The 25,395-nt window shown below is 42.2% G+C and overlaps 1 protein-coding gene across 3 annotated transcripts; it reads right to left on the bottom strand.

The window, feature by feature from the left end:
- Positions 1 to 516: 516 nt before the first annotated feature.
- On the bottom strand, positions 517 to 24,653 carry LOC130928071 (gastrula zinc finger protein XlCGF8.2DB-like). Of its 3 annotated transcripts, none has more exons than XM_057854293.1 (3): positions 24,546 to 24,653; positions 14,106 to 14,189; positions 517 to 3,344 (listed from the first exon to the last, which is right to left on the bottom strand). In XM_057854293.1, exon 3 carries the CDS (start codon positions 3,265 to 3,267, stop codon positions 2,098 to 2,100), a length of 1,170 nt encoding a protein of 389 aa, XP_057710276.1. In that variant the 5' UTR covers positions 3,268 to 3,344; positions 14,106 to 14,189; positions 24,546 to 24,653; the 3' UTR covers positions 517 to 2,097. The 3 variants fall into 3 exon arrangements, with proteins under 3 accessions (XP_057710276.1, XP_057710274.1, XP_057710275.1); XM_057854291.1 differs by lacking the exon at positions 24,546 to 24,653 and adding an exon at positions 23,336 to 23,730; XM_057854292.1 differs by lacking the exons at positions 14,106 to 14,189; positions 24,546 to 24,653 and adding an exon at positions 23,336 to 23,730.
- Between the last annotated feature and the right edge of the window lie 742 nt (positions 24,654 to 25,395).

Raw genomic sequence — 25,395 nt, forward strand, 5'->3', positions numbered from 1 at the left:
AGACGTGTATGACGTGGCGAAAACGGACTGTGATTGGTCCGCTCAGACTGTTGTTTCCTGTTTACCGCGAAAACACAGCCATTGTAGAATAGAATCAAACATTATTTTCTACACGCAAAAATGCACCAAGCCGACGGGAGTATCATCGAAGAGCAAGTCTCGTCAAGACATTATTATTGTGATTGCCAAATGGCAAGGTCGGCGATCGGGAAAAAAAAAATGGAAGAACCACCGAGACGTGGGTGTTCGGAATCGAGTGGCCACACGAAGCGGTGACCCAGTCGGCCAAAAACTGCCAACTTTTTATCACTTTATGTCGTATTTTTGGTTGGTGCACTTCATCATTTACTGTGTACATATGTTTGCTGTGAGTCTGTGACTTGTTTACGTGTCACACTCCAAGTATATGAAGAATAAAGCACAGATTTGGTGTCAAAAGAGTTGTTTTGATCTTTAATTTTCAATAACAGACAGTTCACACACACAATACATCATCACTGATTGAGAGTGCCTCGGTGCTTTTTATGATAACGTTAAAATCAAGCCTCCCAACGCAGTTTGGGAAGTTCCCTAGACGCCAGAAATCTGCTATGGCTTCCCACTGGCTGGTTGTAGGACACGGCAAACAAATCAGGCTGGAGGGCTTTGCAGACCTTGAACGCAGTGCTCGACGCCAGTTTGAAGCTAGCCGCCACAGCTAGCTCTCTCCACCCGAGTCTAAAACTCTCTGTGCGGCATCAAAAGTCGGCCAGACCGCCTCGAAACCGTCTTCTGCGTCGCCTGCCCGTCAACATTTGTATGTTCAATATTTATTCAGTGTTGATGAGCAGAATATTTACTTTCAAGAGTTCCATCTTGCATTGTTTATTTTTTCTCCGACTAGCGGAAGTAAACAAGCATGCCCCAAAACCGTACAAACATAACGCCACATCCCTCTAGTGGCTTGGCGGTGAATTACAGAGCAACGCGTTCCCTCACCGCAGAACTATCGAATGTCGAATGACGCCGTAGTCGCTACGCCGTCACCGCAACGCGGGAGTATAACTCAGGCTTTAGCGGGTGGGGTTCAAGTGTAGATTTTGTTTGTTGTTTAAGCCTGGGCTTACCCTGAAGCCGCGCTTCATCCACATTTTGTACATATTCATTGCGAGTTTGTTGTGTAAATAAATTTGTGCCATTTGTGAAATTGTGTGGCTCGTTTTATGTTACGCCCTTCGCGAGCCGTCCTTGGGACGTAACTCTAGCGAACAGGACAGCAACTACGCCACGACTATTGCCACGAGTTGGGTTTTGGCTAACGTCGCTAGCTTCTACTGTACATTCCACAACAGTTGGAAGCTCTGCTTTGACAAAGTCATCAGTCATCTACCCAAAAATCACACTTTTTGGCAAATCCTTGATCATAAGCAGACCGGTTAAGGAAGCAGGCATCTTCGAAGTGTTTGCAGCAGAGAACACTACTCGATGATGGCCTGAAATTCATTCGCTCCGTGCGAACGAAAGATGTCCATTTACGTGCCCTGCTGTCCTTTGGCCACTCGTACATACCACATCAACATGTCTGTGTGTGCATGCTTGAAATAAAAAGTTTCATCACCATACAACTTTTCGTTTGAGTGAGAACAAAACATCGCCACACACCGCCGTGGCATCTTACCGAGAAGCAATGCAACAAACAATACTGTTCTATGGCGGACCTCCCTCGCACTTCCCGGTGTGACTTAATTTCTGAAGATTTCCAAAGATTGCCGAAGAAAAGCATTTTCGTTGTCAAGGGCGTTGCTATGGGTTAAACAATCTGGAAGGGTTGCGTTAAAAAAAAATAACGAAAATATGCTTATAACTGTTTAGCCATTGATATTATTCAAAAACATGGTTGGCCAACCTTACTTCACATTACTGCTTTAAGTTGCTCTTGCAACTGAATCCTTCACCACAAACTGAGTTGGAAAAAGATTTGACTCCAGCGTGGTCTCTTGTGTGTTGTGTAAGGTATTTTTTCTGAGCGAATCTTTGACCACAAACTGAGCAGGAAAAAGGTTTTTCACCAGTGTGGGTTCTTGCGTGTACAGTTAAGGCACTCTTAAGACTGAATCCTCAACCACAAACTGAGCAGGAAAAAGGTTTGTCGCCAGTGTGGGTTCTTGCGTGTACATTTAAGGTACACTTATGACTGAATCCTCGACCACAAACTGAGCAGGAAAAAGGTTTTTCGCCAGTGTGGGTTCTCATGTGTGTTTTTAAGTTTTTCTTTTCAGTGAAACTGTGACCACAAACTGAGCAGGAAAAAGGTTTTTCACCAGTGTGGGTTCTTGTGTGTACTTTTAAATGGTAATATTGAGTGAATCTTTGACCACAATCTGAGCAGGAAAAGGGCTTTTCACCCGTGTGGGTTCTTGTGTGGCTTATTAAGTGTTGCTTTAGAGCGAATCCTTGACCACAAACTGAGCAGGAAAAAGGTTTTTCACCAGTGTGGGTTCTTCTGTGTCTGTTTAAGTTGTACTTCTGAGCGAATTTTTGACCACAAATTGAGCAAACAAAAGGATTTTCATCAGTATGGGTTCTTCTGTGTCTGTTTAAGTTGTACTTCTGAGCGAATTTTTGACCACAAATTGAGCAGACAAAAGGATTTTCATCAGTGTGGGTTCTTCTGTGTCTGTTTAAGTTGTACTTCTGAGCGAATTTTTGACCACAAATTGAGCAGACAAAAGGATTTTCATCAGTGTGGGTTCTTCTGTGTCTGTTTAAGTTGTATTTCTGAGTGAATTTTTGACCACAAATTGAGCAGACAAAAGGATTTTCATCAGTGTGGGTTCTTGTGTCTTTTGTTAAGTAGTCCTTCTGAGCGAATCTTTGACCACAAACTGAGCAGACAAAAGGTTTTTCACCTGTGTGGCTCCTCATATGCATACGACAAGTATACTTATAAGCAAAGGTTTTCCCACACTGAGAGCATTTACAGAGTTTGTTGTCAAGGTGAGATTTCTTATGACCATCATCTCTGTAAGGTGAGTGGGATGTGGTGCCTCTTCTATATGATGGTGCGATGAAAATGTGTGCTTGCGATCCTTCTGTTGAGCTGCTGCTTGGAGGCTCCGTCCCTCTGCTGGCCTCACTCGAACCATCCTCGCCATTCAAGGGCTCACCAGTCGACATGGTGATATCGTCCTCCTCTTTAACGTATAGCGGCTCTACCGCCTCCTTTTTGATTGGAAGTTGCACTTCTGTCTTTTGCTGTTGAGGGTGCTCTGGCTCTTCCTGTTTCATATGCGGATGCTCCACTTCCTTTTTAACGCCAGGAGACTCAGACTCATGCCACTCAGGAATAAGATATTTGCTGAAACCTGCAAGACACAAGAAGACAAATGATATATCGTATAGAAATTCTATGCAGCTGGTAGGCCGTGAGGGAAGAATGGCTAAGAGAGCTAGAGTGTACAGTATATACTAGAGGTGTAACGTGTTAGGTTTTGTGTTTGGTTTCTCCTTGTGTGACTTGTCCCTGTGATTGCCCATTGATTTCACCTGATGTTCCTTCTCCTAGACTATCCTCCTGTGCTCACCTGTTCCTTGTTGTCTCGTTATCCCTTGTCTGCTTGTGTGTATATAAGCTCCCATTTTCTGTTCACTCCTTGCTGCGTCATTGTCAATGTCTATGTCAATGTCAGCGTCTACGTCCATGTCAAAGCCAAGATCTGCCAAGCCCTCGTGTTCCGTGTAAGTTTTGAAAAGCAGTATTTTGTTAGTAATACTTTTGTTTGCCTCAGTGTTAAGACTTTTTGGATTCCCCGGTCGTTTTGTTGATACTTTGTTTTTTGTTGGCATTGATTAAAACGTTTTTGCACCGTCTACCTGCCTCGCCTCACTTTCCCTGCATTTGGGTCCACACACCTCCTGCCTGCCCACGCATCTTCGTGACAGAATGACGCAGCCAAATATGGACCCAGCGGGAAACCTCCGACCCGCCAGCCTTGCTCCTCACCTGTTTCTGGATTCAGATTTCTCCGATTGTGAAGAAGGCCCTGACTTAATTAACATTCTTTCCGACAGCGATCCCGACTCAGAGTTTGAGTTCATGCCCCTTTTTTTTTCACCCTCTCGGTTTTTTTCAGGCCTACCTCATTACACGTCCCCTTCCCAGCCTTTTTCCCTGGACCCTTACCTGGGTTCCCGTTTGGCCATCTACCCTGGACCTCCGCGTGGCGGCCAGTGGGGGCGCCCAGGTAAGGGCCGTAGTTCCTTCACCCCTCCTGCAATCCCACCAAGTAATGTGCCACCCAGTCTGTCCATGAACCGTTTCAAAAAGCCCCGGCGTGCTCGTCCACGCCGACGTCGTGGGCTCGTCTTGACGGCTCGGCTTCCCGAGGCTACTGTGCCGGCTCCACGCAGTCAAGTTCCCCCCGCGCCGGCTCCACGCAGTCAAGTTCCCCCCGCGCCGGCTCCACGCAGTCAAGCTCCCCCCGCGCCGGCTCCACGCAGTCAAGCTCCCCCCGCGCCGGCTCCACGCAGTCAAGTTCCCCCCGCGCCGGCTCCACGCAGTCAAGTTCCCCCCGCGCCGGCTCCCCGCAGTCAAGTGGCTCCCGCGCCGGCTCCCCGCAGTCAAGTGGCTCCCGCGCCGGCTCCCCGCAGTCAAGTGGCTCCCGCGCCGGCTCCCCGCAGTCAAGTGGCTCCCGCGCCGGCTCCCCGCAGTCAAGTGGCTCCCGCGCCGGCTCCCCGCAGTCAAGTGGCTCCCGCGCCGGCTCCCAGCAGTCAAGTGGCTCCCGCGCCGGCTCCCCGCAGTCAAGTGGCTCCCGCGCCGGCTCCCCGCAGTCAAGTGGCTCCCGCGCCGGCTCCCCGCAGTCAAGTGGCTCCCGCGCCGGCTCCCCGCAGTCAAGTGGCTCCCGCCAGCAGTCTCCTGCGACTCAGCTGCTGTCACGCCAGCGGACGACCACGCTGCTGTCACGCCAGCGGACGACCACGCTGCTGTCCCGCCAGCGGACGACCACGCTGCTGTCCCGCCAGCGGACGACCACGCTGCTGTCCCGCCAGCGGACGACCACGCTGCTGTCCCGCCAGCGGACGACCACGCTGCTGTCCCGCCAGCGGACGACCACGCTGCTGTCCCGCCAGCGGACGACCACGCTGCTGTCCCGCCAGCGGACGACCACGCTGCTGTCCCGCCAGCGGACGACACCGCTGCTGTCCCGCCAGCAGACGACACCGCTGCTGTCCCGCCAGCAGACTCCGAAGTTCCTGACCCTCGCCCCGACGATGCTGCTCCTCGTTTCCTGCCACAACGTGGCGGTATGGACGACCGAGCACTACCTCGTCTGGGACGCCCGCCTGATCTGCCCGTGCGGTCACCCAATGTCTGGCGCCCCGGGCGCCCTCCCGAACGACCCGTGCGATCGGCCCACGTCTGGCGTCCTGGACGCCCGCCTGACTGGCCGTGACAGGCTGGTGTTGCTCCCTCCTCCGAGCAACCTTCTGACTTGTTTCCTCAGGACGTCTGGGATCCGTCCCTTGAGGGGGGGGTACTGTTAGGTTTTGTGTTTGGTTTCTCCTTGTGTGACTTGTCCCTGTGATTGCCCATTGATTTCACCTGATGTTCCTTCTCCTAGACTATCCTCCTGTGCTCACCTGTTCCTTGTTGTCTCGTTATCCCTTGTCTGCTTGTGTGTATATAAGCTCCCATTTTCTGTTCACTCCTTGCTGCGTCATTGTCAATGTCTATGTCAATGTCAGCGTCTACGTCCATGTCAAAGCCAAGATCTGCCAAGCCCTCGTGTTCCGTGTAAGTTTTGAAAAGCAGTATTTTGTTAGTAATACTTTTGTTTGCCTCAGTGTTAAGACTTTTTGGATTCCCCGGTCATTTTGTTGATACTTTGTTTTTTGTTGGCATTGATTAAAACGTTTTTGCACCGTCTACCTGCCTCGCCTCACTTTCCCTGCATTTGGGTCCACACACCTCCTGCCTGCCACGCATCTTCGTGACACGGAAAATCTCGGTTCGGTACGTTCCTCGGTTTTGAGGTCACGGTTCGGTTCATTTTCCGTACAGTAAGAAAACAAAATGCAAAATATTAATGTGCTAGTTGTTTATCACACACTTTTGTGCTTTCAACAATAGGAACATTAGCCGATACAAAGCTAGACTTCTACTCAAAAAGTAGCGGGTATTTAAAGATAATAATCCAACAACAATTTGCTTTTCAGACCCCGCGTATTGGTCAGCTTTGTTTCTGAAAGAAAGAAAAAAAGTCCTGTTCTAAAGAGAAAAGCAATCCCAATGACAAAGATTTTAACATGTATTTTACAAATGAAATGCCTCAATGAATCATTTTTTTTCTTATGAACGGTTTTTAAAAGCTTTATCGGTGGATTTTCTCAAGTTAAAGCGCCACACAGAAATGAATAAATTTAATTGTGTAAGCAGGATCTGTGTATTATTATTATTTAATGACAGGTGTTTCAGCTCATTTCAATGTATTTTATTTAAATGGGCTATTATTTATTTGATTATGTGTTTATATTTTACAAATGTGATGTAGTATTCATTTATATTGTATATTTTATGTTGTATAACTTTAGTTCCCATGTGAATATTAATTCCTACTTGTTTTGTTGTGGTAGGAGGGTTTTGTATTGAACACGGGGCCGTGTTGGTTATTATTATAGCAGAGAAGACAGCAGTAAATCAACAAAGACAAGTCAACTGTGGCCCGATCTACCACTCAAGAGATCTGATGGACTCAAAAAGTGGGTTACGATTGCATATTAGTTTGAAAATCAACCGGATCCACTGTATTTTTACACGAGTGACTTTCAGTGTTGTGCCGAGCTATTTCTCGGCACAACACCTGTCTGCCCGATCCTAGCTAGTAGTATTGACGCAGGAGGGCCGCGTCTCGCATCAAATAATAAACTCTGCCGTTCTTTTCTCGTGCGTCGTGTTGAGCTGCTTCTGGGACGCGTCTAACACGCGGCCACACTTCGACTGGTGTGCATTGGCTTTTTGACTTTAACGCCCTCGTTCTCGCGGCGGCAACGTTAAGAAAAAAATCACAGATTGTGAACTCATGACGGAAACGGTGGCGAGTTTTTATCTCGTCTCATAAGACGACAACTGGCATCCGTTTCGTTACGTTTTAGCGTCTCCCAAGACACTTTTTCAGCGAATCATTGAGACAACATCATCATGAAAAAATTAAGAAAAAACAAAACTGCTCCCAGCGTACCAACTCCTTCTCTGAGAGAGTGAAAACATTTTCTCAGAATATTGACAATGCAAAGCACATTCATTTGAAATGAATGAAATACAATCAATTTTAAACTAGCCCGACAAGCAGGACTGACCGTGCCCGCGCAGTTTGGCGCAACTCAGACGTCACGCAATTCGGACGGCATGCAGGTCAGGGTGGTGGCAGATCGGCCTCCCCCTCATCATCTCATGAGAACCTAACTTCCTGGAAACTCGCCTCTTTTTTGGGGATTAGAAATACATTCACACACCTAGGAGAAAAAACCCGATTGAAGAGGGTCCTCCAAAAATGGGGGTGCAGCCATGCCCTTATTCAAAACCAAAATATATCTTCTAATTGGGCCAAATTGACCAAGTGTGCCAAATTTCGTCGCTCTAAAAGCTGCCCAAGTCCCCGAGAAAATCTACTTTTAATGGCGAACAAAGGGTCAACAGATTCAGTGTAAGCAAACAACGGTGTATCCCACATGACTTAATGTTCCACTGGGCTCCAGTGTGTTTCACACAGCGCTACGTAATATATCTACATCATGTAATTACTTCAAACAAAGCAAATTCGTTTGCATATATAAAAAAAAAATAAAAATCTTTCAATCTGCAATTACAGGTTTACGAACGAGTTTTGTTCTGAGGCTGGCGACGTAACCCGAATTTCTGCGTAAGTGTGAAGGAACCCTTTAAGTACCTCCAAATATAAAATAACTGTCCAAAAACATGGACTATATGTCATATTAATAAGATCAAGTAAAAAATAAGACCGTGTGGTATGTTGTGTTAAATGCTGTTACTGTATTAAATATGAGGGCTTTACTGGTGGGTGAGTCACTTTGCTCAGAAAAGGACTCTGTGCAAAGAGTACTGGAGATGACAGCGGACGGGCACCGACGCCGTCAGTAACTGCAGGACGCCGGCGACGCTGCTGGGTAGGAGGACTTTTTTTTCCTCGTAGCAAGAGTACGACTTTGATCTCGTAGTCCTTTTTTTAATTTATTTATTTGGCCCCAATACTCTGTCGTAATATATAATTTTCAATCAATAGTAGTAATTTTTAAAATTACATAATGCGCACCATTAAGTTTTTTTTTTTCCCCCGTACTTCGCTCCACTGATACGTGACATTTATTTATCTATTCTGCTGGTGCTAGCTCTAATGCTTACAACAATATAAACAAATACCACAAAAAGAGAAAGTGAAAAGTGAAGTCACAGTGTTCTGAATCTGTTTGCATTCCATTCTTCTGCACTAGTAATGCCATCAGCATTTGACCTCATTTTTTGTGATTTATGTGTTTATTTGTACTTTGAGAAAGAATTTAAGTGTTCCAAAATGTTTTGTGAATTAATAATCGTGAACAAAAATGTAATTTCAAGTAAACAAAAAAACCCTGCCCTTTTTTGGGGATTGAAACAACTTTTTGATTGAAGTAATGTCATAATTCAATGGAAAAATAAGTTGCTTCAAACAAAGAAAAAAATAATTCCAAAAGAAAAATCACTTCAATCAAAAAAAAAAAAAAAAAAATTCAATCCAGGGCTCCAGACTGCCCCCAAATGGGGGCATTTTGCAACTAAAATTAGAGCCTGTGCGAGTATTATTTTCATCTACTTGCACTCCTTCAGTTAAATCGACTAATTCACTGTAATGTAACGAGCTGATTTGCCAAGGGTAAATCAACCCCTGGAAAAGGACTTCCACGCCACTTCCAGGAGAGAGCGAGACTTACTAAACAGCCGCTCCCGAGAGGCACCGCTATCTTCCAAGTGTTGAGTGCGTATTGATTGTAAAATTCTAAGTAAAGATGTTAAACTTTTCGTTTTCTCAATATGTATTTCTTTCGCAACTCTGCACCTACTTGTAAAAGCAGAGTGTGACCACGCTCTTCCTCCCGTATGATGCATTCAAATGAGTTCACGAAAGAAACAGTGCTCTTTTTAAAATATGTTAGGTGTTTTGGCTCTCTCGGTCAAAAAGGTTCCCGACCCCAGACTTAAACCCATGACCATCTTCAAGGGTATGAAAACGCAAAGGGGGTGTGAGACATCAATAGAACCGTTATGTGCCAAGATAACAAATATTGCTAAAGTTAACAAAAAAATCAATCACATTAATGAGCAATTATCGAAAACAGATCGAAAATGACGAACATTTCCGAAAGTGTTCCGGAAAAAGCCGAATGGGGCGGCGACGTCACCACAAGTGAATGAAAGTCGAGGCGGAGCCAGGTGCCATTGTTTTTCATCGACGAGAGAGTAGCATTCGGGTTTGTTTGACCAAAACATCACTAAAAGGGTTCAAAAACTGCTGTGCTATGTGGTGTACAAATAGCTATTTATCGGAATATAGTATCCATGAGTTCCCGAACGCGAAAAAAAAAAAAAAGCTGGACTATGTAGACAATGGGTAAAGTTCGTCCGTGCAAAGAGGGCTAATTTTCAAGACCCAGCCTCCGGCACGGTTTTGTGTGGTGCGCATTTTCCACCTGAAAGCTTCTCGAACTATGGACAAGTGAAATCAGGTTTTGCTAAAAGATTGCTGCTCAAAGCAGATGTGGTGCCCACCATATACGCGCAGCCACCTAAATGTCCCAAGACACGAAGAAAGAGGATGAAGACTGCCACTGATGAGACCATCTCACCATCCCAGGCAAAGCAAAGGAGGGTTGTTGCTAAGCTGGAAATGGCCAGAGTGAGTACTCTTCATAAAAAAAAAAAATCACGCATTGGATACAGGACTGGACACATGTATAAATTATCTCTCGTAAAATATATAGAACAAATCCTCTGATCCCATTCATATTTGTGTCTGTTGGCAGAGCGAAAAGCTATGATAGCGCAATAAATGATAATTATTCTATACATTATTTTGCGGTCACGGTGTATCAGCTTCACCAAAAGAAATGCAAAACAAACCATTCGGTGTTTCCCACACGATCTGCTGCCGATGTTTCATCAGTGTCATTGCTCCCCTCAATGACCGTTTCATTACGCTGCATTGGCGTTCGTTTGGGCTCAAATTGGTAACCTAAAACACCAATTAAAGCTTCGTAACTCTCCTCGTCACCATTAGATGAACATTGGTTACATCCTTCTATGTCGGATTCGTCGCTGGAACTAGAAACGAAATTGTCTGCCATCATCCCCGCCATTCAGTATTAAAGCACTGAGTTTTTTTCTTGTTGAAGAAACACCCCTCACTGTCAATTCTGAATTCTCTTTTATTGACAACGAGGGGTGTTTCTTCATGAGGGAACCTGGAATATGTGCAGAGCAGGACGAACACAATGCAACAGCATAAACAGCTCAAAACACCCCTAATTCTCCCCTCACTACAAGGAATTATATTGATGCAGGTGGCACTCTCTTCACTTGTAATGACGTCACGCACACAATCTGCCAGATCTCGGGCGCCTGTCGTTTTAGCTTGACAATCGATCCAAATTTCTCTCATTTTCTTGTGTGTAATTACACGAAGTGGCATGATATGAATACAAAAGGCATGCGTTTATGGATAAATGATGGAATATTAACATTTCCCCAGGGGTTGATATACAGTGCCTTGCAAAAGTATTCGGCCCCCTTGAATCTTGCAACCTTTCGCCACATTTCAGGCTTCAAACATAAAGATATGAAATTTAATTTTTTTGTCAAGAATCAACAACAAGTGGGACACAATCGTGAAGTGGAACAACATTTATTGGATAATTTAAACTTTTTTAACAAATAAAAAACTGAAAAGTGGGGCGTGCAATATTATTCGGCCCCTTTACTTTCAGTGCAGCAAACTCACTCCAGAAGTTCAGTGAGGATCTCTGAATGATCCAATGTTGTCCTAAATGACCGATGATGATAAATAGAATCCACCTGTGTGTAATCAAGTCTCCGTATATATGCACCTGCTCTGTGATAGTCTCAGGGTTCTGTTTAAAGTGCAGAGAGCATTATGAAAACCAAGGAACACACCAGGCAGGTCTGAGAAACTGTTGTGGAAAAGTTTAAAGCCGGATTTGGATACAAAAAGATTTCCCAAGCTTTAAACACAAAACTATTGAAATGGAAGGAGCATCAGACCACTGCAAATCTACCAAGACCCGGCTGTCCTTCCAAACTTTCTTCTCAAACAAGGAGAAAACTGATCAGAGATGCAGCCAAGAGGCCCATGATCACTCTGGATGAACTGCAGAGATCTACAGCTGAGGTGGGAGAGTCTGTCCATAGGACAACAATCAGTCGTACACTGCACAAATCTGGCCTTTATGGAAGAGTGGCAAGAAGAAAGCCATTTCTCAAAGATATCCATAAAAAGTCTCGTTTAAAGTTTGCCACAAGCCACCTGGGAGACACACCAAACATGTGGAAGAAGGTGCTCTGGTCAGATGAAACCAAAATTGAACTTTTTGGCTACAATGCAAAACGATATGTTTGGCGTAAAAGCAACACAGCTCATCACCCTGAACACACCATCCCCACTGTCAAACATGGTGGTGGCAGCATCATGGTTTGGGCCTGCTTTTCTTCAGCAGGGACAGGGAAGATGGTTAAAATTGACGGGAAGATGGATGCAGCCAAATACAGGAACATTCTGGAAGAAAACCTGTTGGTATCTGCACAAGACCCGAGACTGGGACGGAGATTTATCTTCCAACAGGATAATGATCCAAAACATAAAGCCAAATCTACAATGGAATGGTTAAAAAATAAACGTATCCAGGTGTTAGAATGGCCAAGTCAAAGTCCAGACCTGAATCCAATCGAGAATCTGTGGAAAGAGCTGAAGACTGCTGTTCACAAACACTCTCCATCCAACCTCACTGAGCTCGAGCTGTTTTGCAAGGAAGAATGGGCAAGAATGTCAGTCTCTCGATGTGCAAAACTGATAGAAACATACCCCAAGCGACTTGCATCTGTAATTGGAGCAAAAGGTGGCGCTACAAAGTATTAACGCAAGGGGGCCGAATAATATTGCACGCCCCACTTTTCAGTTTTTTATTTGTTAAAAATAGTTTAAATTATCCAATAAATTTTGTTCCACTTCACGATTGTGTCCCACTTGTTGTTGATTCTTGACAAAAAATTAAAATTTTATATCTTTATGTTTGAAGCCTGAAATGTGGCGAAAGGTTGCAAGGTTCAAGGGGGCCGAATACTTTTGCAAGGCACTGTACCCTTTAAGATTCTGCATTTTTAAAACATTTTCATATTTATATTTCTTTTCTGTCATGGATGGGACACTTTGCATCCATGTTTCAGCTGGTGCTCCTGGAAAAAAAAATCCCATGTTAAAAGGGAATAGGCATGTGCCAGTATGAGATTGTGACAGTATGATAACCTTAAGCAAAAATACGCATGGCAAGAACTAGGTACAATTTACAAACAAAACTGGAGACAGAATGGCAGACAAGACTTCCGCATCGTAACGTCGAAATCAGGTAAGTCAGGTACGTCGTAACCAGGCCCGGATCTAGGTTGACCCACCAGAGTGGGCACTAAGAAACCTTGAGGGGGCACACACAATGCAGGCTTTTTTTTTTCACCCTCTGCATTTCTCTGGGTTTGGGACCGGCGCAAGTAGGACACTGGCTTGTCTCCCGTTGAGGCTGCATTATTATTTTTTTTTCTTTTCTTCTATCTACTTATTTTCGCAGTCGGCATGATGTTATGATGACGTCATCTCGCATGGCAACGTGTCGCCATTTTGAGATGGGGGCACGCCCAGGTAAACAGCCGTAGACAAACGCTGTCTGAAATTCATAATTTTCAGCTGTGTTTTGCGTCTTTTTTCATAAAAACGTCTTAAACATGACATTATTATCACGAGTCACTGCCGACAGACGCGAGGAGGCAATCCTACTTAAAATTAGCGTGTATTGGCCTGCAAATCTGCCCATACAAAGTCGCAGCTGATAGCTGGATAAACAATCCAAATAAATTGTCTGCAGTGGAGTTCGGAAACATCTACAACTACCTCATAAAGAATTGTGGGATTGCCTGTGAAGACAGCAATGAGAGAGGATGTATCCGCATGTCAGTGGAAATTAAACACGCCAAGTTTTGGCTAAAAGACAACTTATTCTCCGTCAATTCTTCCTACGAATGAAACGTTGAGCTGCAACCACCTCAACACAAAATATGCACAATATATGAAATCGCATATGTACTGCACAATCTGTAGCAAACTGCACATGAAAATATGAATAAACAATTAGCAGAGCGCCCGAGACGCCGTTTTGCCGACCCTCTAACTCGTGGGTAATTAGCATAAGTTTCATGCCAAGTGAATCTGTCTCACTTTTTTTGCACTGAAGTACACACAGTTCACATATTTACGTTTTTAAACACATTTAAACAATAAATACCGGCGATGCAACTTCAAATTCAAGGCAAAGTGGTCACAGAGACTGTGCGAACTGACTGCGGCCGTCGTCGTCTGATTCTCTACTGAACAACGTCCCTTCCGTGTTGCAGTTTCATTCAAATAAAGTGCGCATGAGATGCAGGCGTCCACTAGATGATGCTAGTAAGACGTAAAAGAAACTCAGGTATTCAATCACAAAACCCATCAATCTTTTATGCATAACAGAACACAGTCATTTTGATTGGGCGGGCACGACTCACGTCTGGGTGGGCCATGCCCACCCTGGCCCCCCCATACATCCGGCCCCGGTCGTAACCCCGGGACTACCTTTAGTCAAGTTGATGTCATGGCACAAACCTTATGTCCGTTCTCGAGTCCATTGCACCACGACTAAGCAAGCACAGGTACTACCAGTATATTAGACTGAAAGACATTTCCGTACTTATGAGAAAGCACCGTATTTGATTCCTGCCATATGTGGAAAAAAAAAAAAAAAAAAACGCTTAGAATGACCTTGGATGGATCCGGACTCTTCCTCTTCCTTGATGCATGCAGACCCCTGGTGCGCAGGACGATGGGCTTGGCTGACATATAGATCTGCAGGACCACAAACACATGGGCCAAATCTTATTTCATTTGCAAACTTGTGTCCCCAAAGTTGTTTTCTGCTAGAGAAAATTCCAGAGCCGTATAAAGAGGGTCGCGACACTCTTTGTTCTCGCCGCCAGTGGGCACGTGGTTCATGTGGGGAGTAGTTCCAAGCACAAGCAGCGCCGTAGTGGTTTACAATGGAACTGACAGTGGTAATTGTGACATTTATGGAAAAAATGGATAAAATCACATATCTAAGTACTTGTTTGATTATGTCATTGCATTTATTGCAATTTTGTCATTGCAAGTCAGAAACCTTGGCGTAATTATTGACTCAGACCTAAAATTTGATAGCCATCTAAAGTCCGTCACTAAATCCGCTTATTACCACCTAAAAAATATAACCAGAATTAAGGGGCTTCTGACTCAACAAGACATGGACAAACTTATGCATGCATTCATTTTCAGCAGATTGGACTATTGCAACGGTATATTTATGGGTCTTGATAAAAAAAATCAGTCAGGAATCTGCAGCTAGTACAGAATGCTGCAGCCAGAGTCCTCACAAATACAAGGAAGCTGGACCACATTACACCGGTTTTGAAATCGCTACCCTGGCTTCCAGTGAGTCAAAGGATAGACTATAAAATACTACTGCTCGTCTACAAAACGTGGCCTTAATGGCCTTGGACCAAAACACATGCTTGACTTGTTAGATTCCTATGAGACATCTAGACCCCTAAGGTCGTCTGGAACCGGTCTTCTGCATGTTACAAGAACCAAGCAGGGTGAGGCAGCATTTAGTTATTATGCTCCTTACCTCTGGAACAAGTTACCTGAATGTCTGAAGTGTGCTCAAACTGTTAGCTCTTTTAAATCAGGGCTAAAAATGCTTTTGTTTAGCACTGCATATCCATAACTGGCTATATATTTCAGTCTACCTGCTTTCTATTCCTCTTGTGCTTATCTCCATTGCCGATTTCAATTATTATTATTAGTAGTAGTTTTTGTTTTATTTTTGTTTTATTTCTATTTATTTATTTTTATTATATTTGTGATTAAGTGCGATCTTTTGTCTTGGTTTTTACGTTGTATTGATTTAAATGTGATTTTTATGATCTTCATGTGATGTAAAGCACTTTGAATTGCCTTGTGTTGAATTGTGCTATATAAATAAATTTGCCTTGCCTTATGACATATATGTAAGTGCTAGTTTTACATTTGGAGTGGTCAGGCGCCAACGGAAAATTATGTTAACTCTAACGCAGAAGGGAACTTTCCCATTTTGTGGAGTGAACATGTTTCTGTTAGCATGAGCACGGGCAAACGACTTGTACATTGAAATGCAAGATGATTTAGGATTTTCTTTTTTCACAACTAGAATACCGTTTTTCCAGGGAATGTCCAGATTTCCTTGATTCACCTACCTGTGGTAACATATTAAAGATTATTCATTCTGCTCTCACTGCTTGAACTGTACAGACGCACATTCTGAGCTCCTGAAGGGCACGCTCCTATCTTGACTGATAAGCGCTCAGCCTGAAAAATACGACTCCAATATGGCTCGGAAAACTCTGAAACCTGAGGATCTGGATGAAGTTAAATCCTCCATCCAGAAAATAGTGGCCTCTCTGGCCTCTCTGACGAACCTGGAGGCTTCTCTGACTAACCTGATACAAAGCCAGAATCGGGAAGTCATGAAAGAATTACAGCTGATGCGCGCTGAAAACGAGAAGCTCAAGCAATTGGTTGAGGAGAAGGAGGCTCGCATCAAAAGACTGGAAATTCTGGCTGATGATCTCGACCAAGGAAGACACGCAAATGATCTCATCATCTCTGGATTACAACTGACGCCCAGATCATATGCCGAGGCCGCTAGCCCACCTGTGGCTGAACAGGCAATTGCCAAGCTGCAAGAATTTGGAATAAAGGTCGACCCGCAGGACATCCGCCACTGCTTTCTGCTCCCAACTTGGGGGGAGGACCTGCGACGGTGGTCGTGAAGTTGGCAAACCACAAGAGCAAGGTTGCCTTGCTTGACCAGCGCCACCGCCTGAAAGGAACGAAGATTTTTCTGAATGACAACTTGACTCGCCGAAATGCCCAAATAGTGAGAAAAGCACGTCAGCTCAAAAAAGAGGGGAAAATTGCCAGCACCTGGGTCTCTGATTGCAAAATCCTTGTCAAGTCGCAAGACATGAAGATAAGAGTCGTGAGAAGCCTGGAAGAGCTGACCTCATTAGAAAATTAATGATGACACCTGTTACCATCTTTCTGGATGACCAGATTGATGAGTACCATGATGACCCAACTGATAATCTTGATCCTGACTTCAACTTTTGCAATAACATGTCGAACAACTGTAAGTACTACACAGCGGAACAGTACTACACAGAGCTTCAATAACAAGTTTGATGTTTTTGCAGTCTCAGAAACCCGGCTTAAGGAAAACAAAGAGAATGACTTTAATTTGCACGGATACAACATTGCTATGATATCACCCACCATCTGCCTATCTTCATAAACTACACTCCACGCAACCACTGCGTAAATCCGACAAAGACCGTGTACAAAAGAATCTGAACTGATCAAAACATTGAAAACATGAAAAAAGATCTCTAAACTCAAGACTGAAATGATGTTTACAATGCAAATAATGTGAATGCAGCTTATGGGTGCTTATGTATACACTTCAGCACGATAAGCACTGCTGACTCCCACGAGACAAAGAATGCAAAACAAACCTTGGATGACCAAGACGCTTATCAACGCTTGCAAAAGAAAACAGCTCTTTATATCTTTTTGTTTTTTCATTTGTTATATTCTGCCAATCTTGTTTGTAGTTTATTTGTCGACGCCAGTGCTGAGACAGCTATCATTTACCACACAATGAATTATACCTATCACTGGAGATGCGCTGCTGAAGTAACGTGATAGATTGACATGACGTGTTTTATGGAATGTACAATGTAGTGTCTTGTAAAAATAGATAAGTAGTTTTATTGAGCGTTAGTGTATGTTAAAGTTGAACACTTCTATGATGAAGTAGAATGTAATTCTAATGTATTTTATTTGAAAGCTTTTTATTTAACATTGCAAGGCGAAAGAATATCAATCACTAAAACGAAATTTTGACTGTGCGTCCCGGGCTGTTGGGGGACGGGTATCGATAAGCATTTGCTTTTTCCCAGTCTTTCCGTTGTCTGTCATCGTCTTTCTCGGGCAAATTCCACATTCTGAAACTTTCAATGATTATGATGATGATGACAATGACAATAAATTCATTCATTCATTCATTCAAGATAACGCCATGTATAAAATTTTTTGTTCCCAAGTTCTAAGTGGTAGTTCCAAGTTTGTTTTGTCGCATTGACATAAAAACACTGTTTCCCAAAAAGTGTGGGGTTGTGGTCATGACTTTTAAATTCTATTTTCCACTTTCTACTGCTTATATACATATACAAACATATATATACATACACATATGTGTGTGTATATATTATATATATATATATATATATATATATATATATATACACACACAGTGGGGAGAACAAGTATTTGATACACTGCCAATGGGTTTTCCCATTGTGAGTGTATCAAATACTTGTTCTCCCCACTGTATATATGTATACACACACGTATATACATACATATACACACACGTATATATATATATATATATATATATATATATATATATAATATACAGTTGTGGTCAAAAGTTTACATACACTGAAGAACATAATGTCATGGCTCTCTTGAGTTTCCAGTTATTTCTACAACTCTGATTTTTCTCCGATAGAGTGATTGGAACAGATACTTCTTTGTCATAAAAAAAATTCATGAAGTTTGGGTCTTTTATGACTTTATTATGGGTTAAAAGAAAAATTGATCAAATCTGCTGGGTCAAAAATATACATACATGGATCTGAAAAAGCGAATCATTGACTTGAACAAGTCAGGAAAGTCACTTGGAGCCATTTCAAAGCAGCTGCAGGTCCCAAAAGCAACAGTGCAAACAACTGTTTGTAAGTATAAAGTGCATGGCGCGATTTTGTCACTGCCACGATCAGGAAGAAAACACAAGCTATCACCTGCTGCTGAGAGAAAATTGGTCAGGAGGGTGAAGATTCAACCGAGAATCACCAAAAAGCAGATCTGCCAAGAATTAGAAGCTGCTGGAACACAGGTGTCAGTGTCCATAGTCAAGTGTGTTTTGCATCTCCATGGACTGAGAGGCTGCCGTGCAAGAAGGAAGCCCTTGCTCCAAAAGCGGCACCTTAAGGCTCGACTGAAGTTTGCTGCTGATCACATGGAGAAAGATAAGACCTTCTGGAGGAAAGTCCTGTGGTCAGACGAAACAAAAATCGAGCTGTTTGGCCACAATGCCCAGCAAAATGTTTGGAGGAGAAAAGGTGAGGCCTTTAACCCCAAGTACACCATGCCTACCGTCAAGCACGGTGGTGGTAGTATTATGCTGTGGGGCTGTTTTGCTGCCAATGGAACTGGTGCTTTACACAGAGTAAATGGGATAATGAAGAAGGAGGATTACCTTCCAATTCCTCAAGATAACGTAACGTCATCAGCCCGAAGATTGGGTCTTGGGCGCAGTTGGGTGTTCCAACAGGACAATGACCCCAAACACACATCAAAAGTGGTAATGGAATGGCTAAATCAGGCTAGAATTAAGGTTTTCGAATGGCCTTCCCAAAGTCCTGAATTAAACCCCATTGAGAACTTGTGGACAATGCTGAAGAAACAAGTCCATGTCAGAAAGCCATCAAATTTAACTGAACTGCACCAATTCTGTCAAGAGGAGTGGTCAAAGATTCAACCAGAAGCTTGCCAGAAGCTTGTGGATGGCTACCAAAAGCGCCTAATTGAAGTGAAAATGGCGAAGGGACATGTTACCAAATATTAGCGCTGCTGTATGTATATTTTTGACCCAGCAGATTTGATCATTTTTTTCTGTTCACCCGTAATAGTCATAAAAGAACCAAACTTCATGAATGTTTTTTGTGACAAAGAAGTATCTGTTCCAATCACTCTATCAGAGAAAAATCAGAGTTGTAGAAATAACTGGAAACTCAAGAGAGCCATGACATTATGTTCTTCACAAGTGTATGTAAACTTTTGACCACAACTGTATGTGTGTATATATATATATATATATATATATATATACACACATATGTATACATAAATTCGTATATATGTATAAATACACAGTGTTGTCAGATTACTTGGAAAAAGTAATTACTGATTACGCCTCAAAAAAGTAATCTAGTTACTTTACTGATTACTTCATCATCAAAGTAACTAAGTTACTTTAAAAGTAATCTATCAGTTACTTTTTACTCATTTTTCTAACTACACATTCGGTGTTAAAGGGTTAAAGCTGCTGATACAGAATGGGGACTTGAGTATTTCATTTACTGTTTTTAAATTTTAACTTGATACTGAAATAGTCGTTTATTTAAACCTGAGAGGCTTTTTATACAATCTTTGTAACTAATGCACAAAACATTAAAAGCATCTAATTGCTTGGGGCGTTTGTGGGATTTTCCACTGAGGTTGATGTGTGTTTTGCTTTTTTAAGACAGTTTACAATATTATTTGCACGTTTTACTGACTATGCCATTTCTGTCTGTTATTTATAATGTTTTGTGTTTGTCACTGAATAAACAGGTCAGTTTTTTGTTACCAACCGTTGTGTGTTATTCAAACTTACCTAATTCAGCTGGCTAGTTGTTATCAAGAGTACTAAAACCCTTTTCAACATGAGTCTGACAACGAAGTAAGGAGGCTAAATAACTTTAAACTTTAACACATGCTCAGATAGGCTGGTATCGGCCAGTATCGGTATCGGATCGGAAGTGCAAAACAATATCGGTATCAGATGGGAAGTGCAAAAACCTGGATCGGCACATCCCTCGTACGTTTAGCAATTATTTTTTTTTTTTTGTGGGAATATGTGTTTGAATGATTTTTAAAGACGTTTGTTTAAAAAAAAAAATAAATAAATAAAAATTAAAAAAAACAATTTTATAGCATTTAAGCATGTGGACTTTTTCTATTCAAGTTTGCCAGTTGTTCTTTTGTTTTACTTTGACCCACATATTTAGTTATATTATTTTATACTGTTTGAGGCCAAGCTCAGGTATTTCAATTTATTTTTTAAGTCATTTATTGGTCTTGTGAAATGAAAGCGCAATTCTGCATAGTTTGAAGAAACACTCACGTATTTCATTTTGCTTTTGCATTTATTGCTGTTTTGAAAGTGCAATCTTAGCAAGCCAAAATAAATGTTACCCCAAGCGTAAACGCTTTTTTTTTTTTTTTTTTTTACATCTCCTAAAATTCATTTGCCAACACAATGAATGTTCGCAATCAGATTACGCGATTATTCGAACTAACTGATAGTCATAAATCAATAAAAAAAGTGAGTTCAAAACTTTTTTCACTTCAACCAAAAAAATATTTTAAATACAAATATTTTCAATATATATATATACAGTGGGGTAAATAAGTATTTAGTCAACCACTAATTGCGCAAGTTCTCCCACTTGAAAATATTAGAGAGGCCTGTAATTGTCAACATGGATAAACCTCAACCATGAGAGACAGAATGTGGAGAGAAAAAAAAAAACAGGAAATCACATTGTTTGATTTTTAAAGTATTTATTTGCAAATAGTGGTGTAAAATAAGTGTATGGTCTATACTAAAAGTTAATCTCAATACTTTGTTATGTTCCCTTTGTTGGCAATAACGGAGGGCAAACGTTTTCTGCAACTCTTCACAAGCTTTTCACACACTGTTGCTGATATTTTGGCCCATTCCTCCATGCAGATCTCCTCTAGGGCAGTGATGTTTTGGGGCTGTCATTGGGCAACAAGGACTTTCAACTCCCTCCTCACCCCGTGGCGTCAAAATGATAAGAACGATGAGCAAAAATCCCACAACCACACGGGAGGACCTAGTGAATGACCTACAGAGAGCTGGGACCACAGTAACAAAGGCTACTATCAGTAACACAATGCGCCGCCAGGGACTCAAATCCTGCACTGCCAGACGTGTGCCCCTGCTGAAGAAATTACACGTCCAAGCCATAACACATTCTCCCAGTCCTCTTCTGGATCATCCAAATGCTCTCTAGCGAACCGCAGACGGGCCTGGACTATGGCAATATGGCCCAGACACAAAAAGGATTGCTTCAATCAAAAAAAAAAAAAACATTTAATAAAAATTGAAATATTGAAACGTAAATTTTAGTCATTTTTTTCCCATTCAAAATTTTTCCTATGATTGAAAAAAAAAAAAAAAAAAAGTTTTTGAAGTCATTTCTCTATTGAAAATATATTTTTTTGTTTGACGCAACTTATTTTGTGATTGAATTATTAAGACACAAATGTCCTACCCAAAATGTGGCTCAAACTCAAAATTAAATTACTTCAATCAATTCAAATTTTTTTTGTTTTCAAATGCTTTTTTTTTTTTAAGTCTGAAATTTATTTTTTCATTCAAACACATATTTTCTTTTTTTAATTGAAGTGACTTATTTTGATTGAAGCAACTTTTTATTTTGATTGAATACTAAAGATACAACTCTGCCTCCATAATAAGAAATCTTAAGAGTAAAATTTAAGTAATTCTAGGCCGGTGTTGTGCCGAAAAATTGCCATCACGCGTGAAATGTCCCCCCTGACGGGAACAATTATTTATAACGCTTTATTGAGTTGAAATAATCAAATGTTTTCATGGACGCATTACAGTAATGGATTTACGACTGTAAAATCAGTTTAAAATAAATAAATTACACAAAATACTAGTACTGTATTTTAGTAACAAATCGTGGACTGGGCCATATAACCATCTTTGAACAGAAATGAAATAGTCTACAGCAGACATGTCCAAAGTCCGGCCCGGGGGCCGAATGCGGCCCGTGGTCAAATTTCATCAGGCCCCCAGCCTCTGTCATAAAATCAATGTCTGTCCTGCACACAGACTTAATAAATTGGTCACCAGTACTGAGCATATGAAGTAGTTTACACACTAAATGCTGCTCCTCATTTACCCACTAAAAGGCAGCAGCACATCTAAACATGTGACCCTTTACTTGCAATTTTCTAAAATGGCGACAAACAACAACAAGTTGACTGCGATGGCAAACACTTCAAGGATAGGTGGAAATTGGACTATTTCTTCACTAAAATACGCAACAACTGTCTTTGCCTCATTTGCAAAGAGACAGTCGCTGTTTTTAAAAAGTTCTATGTGAGGCGATATTACCAAACAAGACAGGCTGACATGTTCGACAAGATTACAGGGAAGATACGCAGCGAAAAATTGAAGCAACTTGAAGCTAATTTAATTTCACAGCAGCAGTATTTCGCTAGAGCCCGAGAGTCGAAAGAGAACGCCACAAAGGCTAGTTGCGAGATTGTTAAAATTATTAATTAAAAAAAAAATAATATAGCAAATGTGACACACAGAATGGCTAGCTAAAATTTGCTTAAATATATTGTTCTACGTAAAGGACGTCAGCCAAGGTCGGCCCTCCACATTTTTACCACACCAAATCTGGCCCCTTTTGCAAAAAGTTTGGACACCCCTGGTCTACAGGTTTTCACGTCCATATCCCAATGACAATCACACAGGTATAACATTTATTAGTTCACACAGAGTAAAATAATACATATTCACGGTACAAGAAAATTGTTTCCATGTCCATCGATTGGTAAGAAAAAGCTGTTTGTACGAGTGACGTGTGGGCGCTCAATACTAAAATAAATAAATAAAATAAACGCTCAATAAAGCGTTATAAATAAGCGTTCCCATCAGGGGGGCATTTCACGCGGGGCAGCTATTTTTCGGCACAACACCGGGCTGAGTGTCCTCATTTTTGGAAATCAAAATATGGTAAATCTAGCCAAATTAAGGTTTAAAAGCGGAACTTCAAACCACCCGGGAGTTTACTGCCATACCCACATTTCCCCTATGGAGGATCAATCAAGGATTATTTTTATGATTCAAAACGATAGACATCCAATTCATTTAAACAGGGAGATCTAGCCTTTAATGCTACTCTTTTAATTCAAATACCATGGGGACAAAAAATGAATAGGATTTTCCGAATCGGTGAACCAACCTGGTAGTGTGCAAGGCACAACTTTTACTTGAATTTTGCAAGAAGTCGAGCGTTGATGTTGTCGCCGATCGTTTGCGCCACAAAGTTCCGCCTCGAACTTTGCGGCTGGCGTCGTTCTTGCGCGCATTTCACACTTTAGAAGGCTCCAACTTGATGTTCAAGCGTCGAACCACGTTGTTGGTATGTGTTCGCAAGCTAAGCTAAGTTAAACTATCTAAGCTAAGATAAGTATGCTCCGAAGCTTCAACACGCACAAAGACCTCTTGAAGTTGGACGGACCAAATCTTGCGGTTTTGTTCCAGTCAAGTGGTTCTGAACTTCCTGCGTCGCGAACTTAGTGGGTTAACTCTGCACAAAAAGCAGCGTGTTGCTGAGCACGTTTAATTTTCCGCAAGGGTAACTGACCGTGTGTGTGGCGACCAGATGGCGGCGCGCATGTGCAGACATATGTGGTGACTAGCTCTGTGAGTAGCTCCGCTCCTGCGCATGCGCCACTCACATCCTGTCGGGACTCACATTGGGTTGCGACACGCCTACTTAAACATGATGAGGGGCAGCTGAGGAGTTCAATGGCGTACCGCAAGCAACACGTCACTTCTGCTCATTAATATTATGACATTAGCTACTGTTGCTAAGTAAGGACAAGCCACCGTTTGTCCCTAATAGGAAATCAATGGAAATCGTGTACGAAAGAGATGTTTACAGAGCTAAACCTACCAATTCTCTCCGAAAATGATGTGCCTGGTGCCAAATTCACTGGCAAAGATGTGGAAGAACATAAAAATGTTCAGTTAAAGAGATGGCTTGAGTGTCGAAGGCTGAAAAAGACGAAAAAAACGAGCCGACCTAAGCATAGCTTTAGCTTTTTTATCGAGGCGACTGACAATGACATTCTCCTGTTTCAACAAGCTATTCTTTACCATCAGCCCTGTCTTTCTTATATATCTTCTGGTTGTCCTACGTCTCTTACCGTTCTTGGGGGTAATTTAGTTAGCTTTGTGTAGCGATCGCAAATGCTACTCAGTGACAGCCAACGAACACTTTTAATTTTTTCATTGTTGTTTTATATATATATATATATATAACAGAAACGGTAACAGTGGCAGTCAGATACCATTGTAATTCTTTTCAGGTCATTCATTGTCAGACAGAAGCAGTACAGCACAACGTTACGCTAAAAGAATAAGTTAAAAATATAAAAATGGCTTACCTCTTTGTCCTCTGAAAGACCATGCCAACCCAACATAATGTTTACTGCATATGAAATGTGAATGGATTCACCGAGCTGGTGTTAAAGTCCGCGCAAGTTGATTCGGTCTTCACATTTTTTCCTCCCGAGTTTTTGGTTTCTGGAAACGTAAGAAGCAAACATCCTTCATGTGTCGTAATGTCTAGAGTTGTTTCTACAAGTTCCAAAAAAGCAATGCGTGATCGGCATGTTCGTTTTTGAAAGATTACCAGGGAAAAGTAGCACAAATTACGTTAAGTCTATGCTAGGGCAGGTCTATAATGTTCCACTTCGGCTTTACTTCCGCTTCACGATGCGACGTCATGGTCTAAAAATAGCCTGCGTGCGGTACGCCATTTTGCAGCGTTTTACTCTCTTAAAGTGCCTGTGACACGAAAAAGCATGTTTATTTCATAATACACGCGGTATTTTATGCCCCTGAATAATATGGACCGCTTGGATGTGTGTGGAAGCGATCGCTATATTTATTTAGTTTTTTGAATCCCGCGCCATGAAAATGAGTGACTTCCGGCTTCGGTCTTGCATTGAGGAGGAGGGCGCTGTGACGTGTACGGTAGAAGACGTTCTCTTCACTATACAGTGTACTGTTGTGTATGAGGACGAAGGATTCAGCTGATTTTGCGGATTAATACTTTTATTTTTTGCATCACGCCAGCCAAACGGCTGCAGAAAAATCATTCTGTATGCGGGAGAGGCGTATGCGCCTTTTTGGAGTTTCAAAAGGTTCCCATTCACTGTGGATATTTACTGTGGGACCATTGGACTTACAAGGAAGTGAGTAAACATCTTGTTTTGTATTATGTCAAATACG

This window comes from Corythoichthys intestinalis, chromosome 13 (assembly GCF_030265065.1).
Source record: "Corythoichthys intestinalis isolate RoL2023-P3 chromosome 13, ASM3026506v1, whole genome shotgun sequence".
Classification (NCBI taxonomy): Eukaryota; Metazoa; Chordata; class Actinopteri; order Syngnathiformes; family Syngnathidae; genus Corythoichthys; species Corythoichthys intestinalis.

Coding starts and splice junctions, on each gene's coding strand:
- LOC130928071 (XM_057854291.1), bottom strand. CDS start 23,462: ATGCGCGCAAGAACGACGCCAGCCGCAAAGTTCGAGGCGGAACTTTGT. Junction 14,190..23,335: donor TGTGCCTTGCACACTACCAG/GTTGGTTCACCG, acceptor GTGGTCCTGCAG/ATCTATATGTCAGCCAAGCC. Junction 3,345..14,105: donor AGAGTCCGGATCCATCCAAG/GTCATTCTAAGC, acceptor TGTGTCTTGCAG/GTTTCAGCAAATATCTTATT.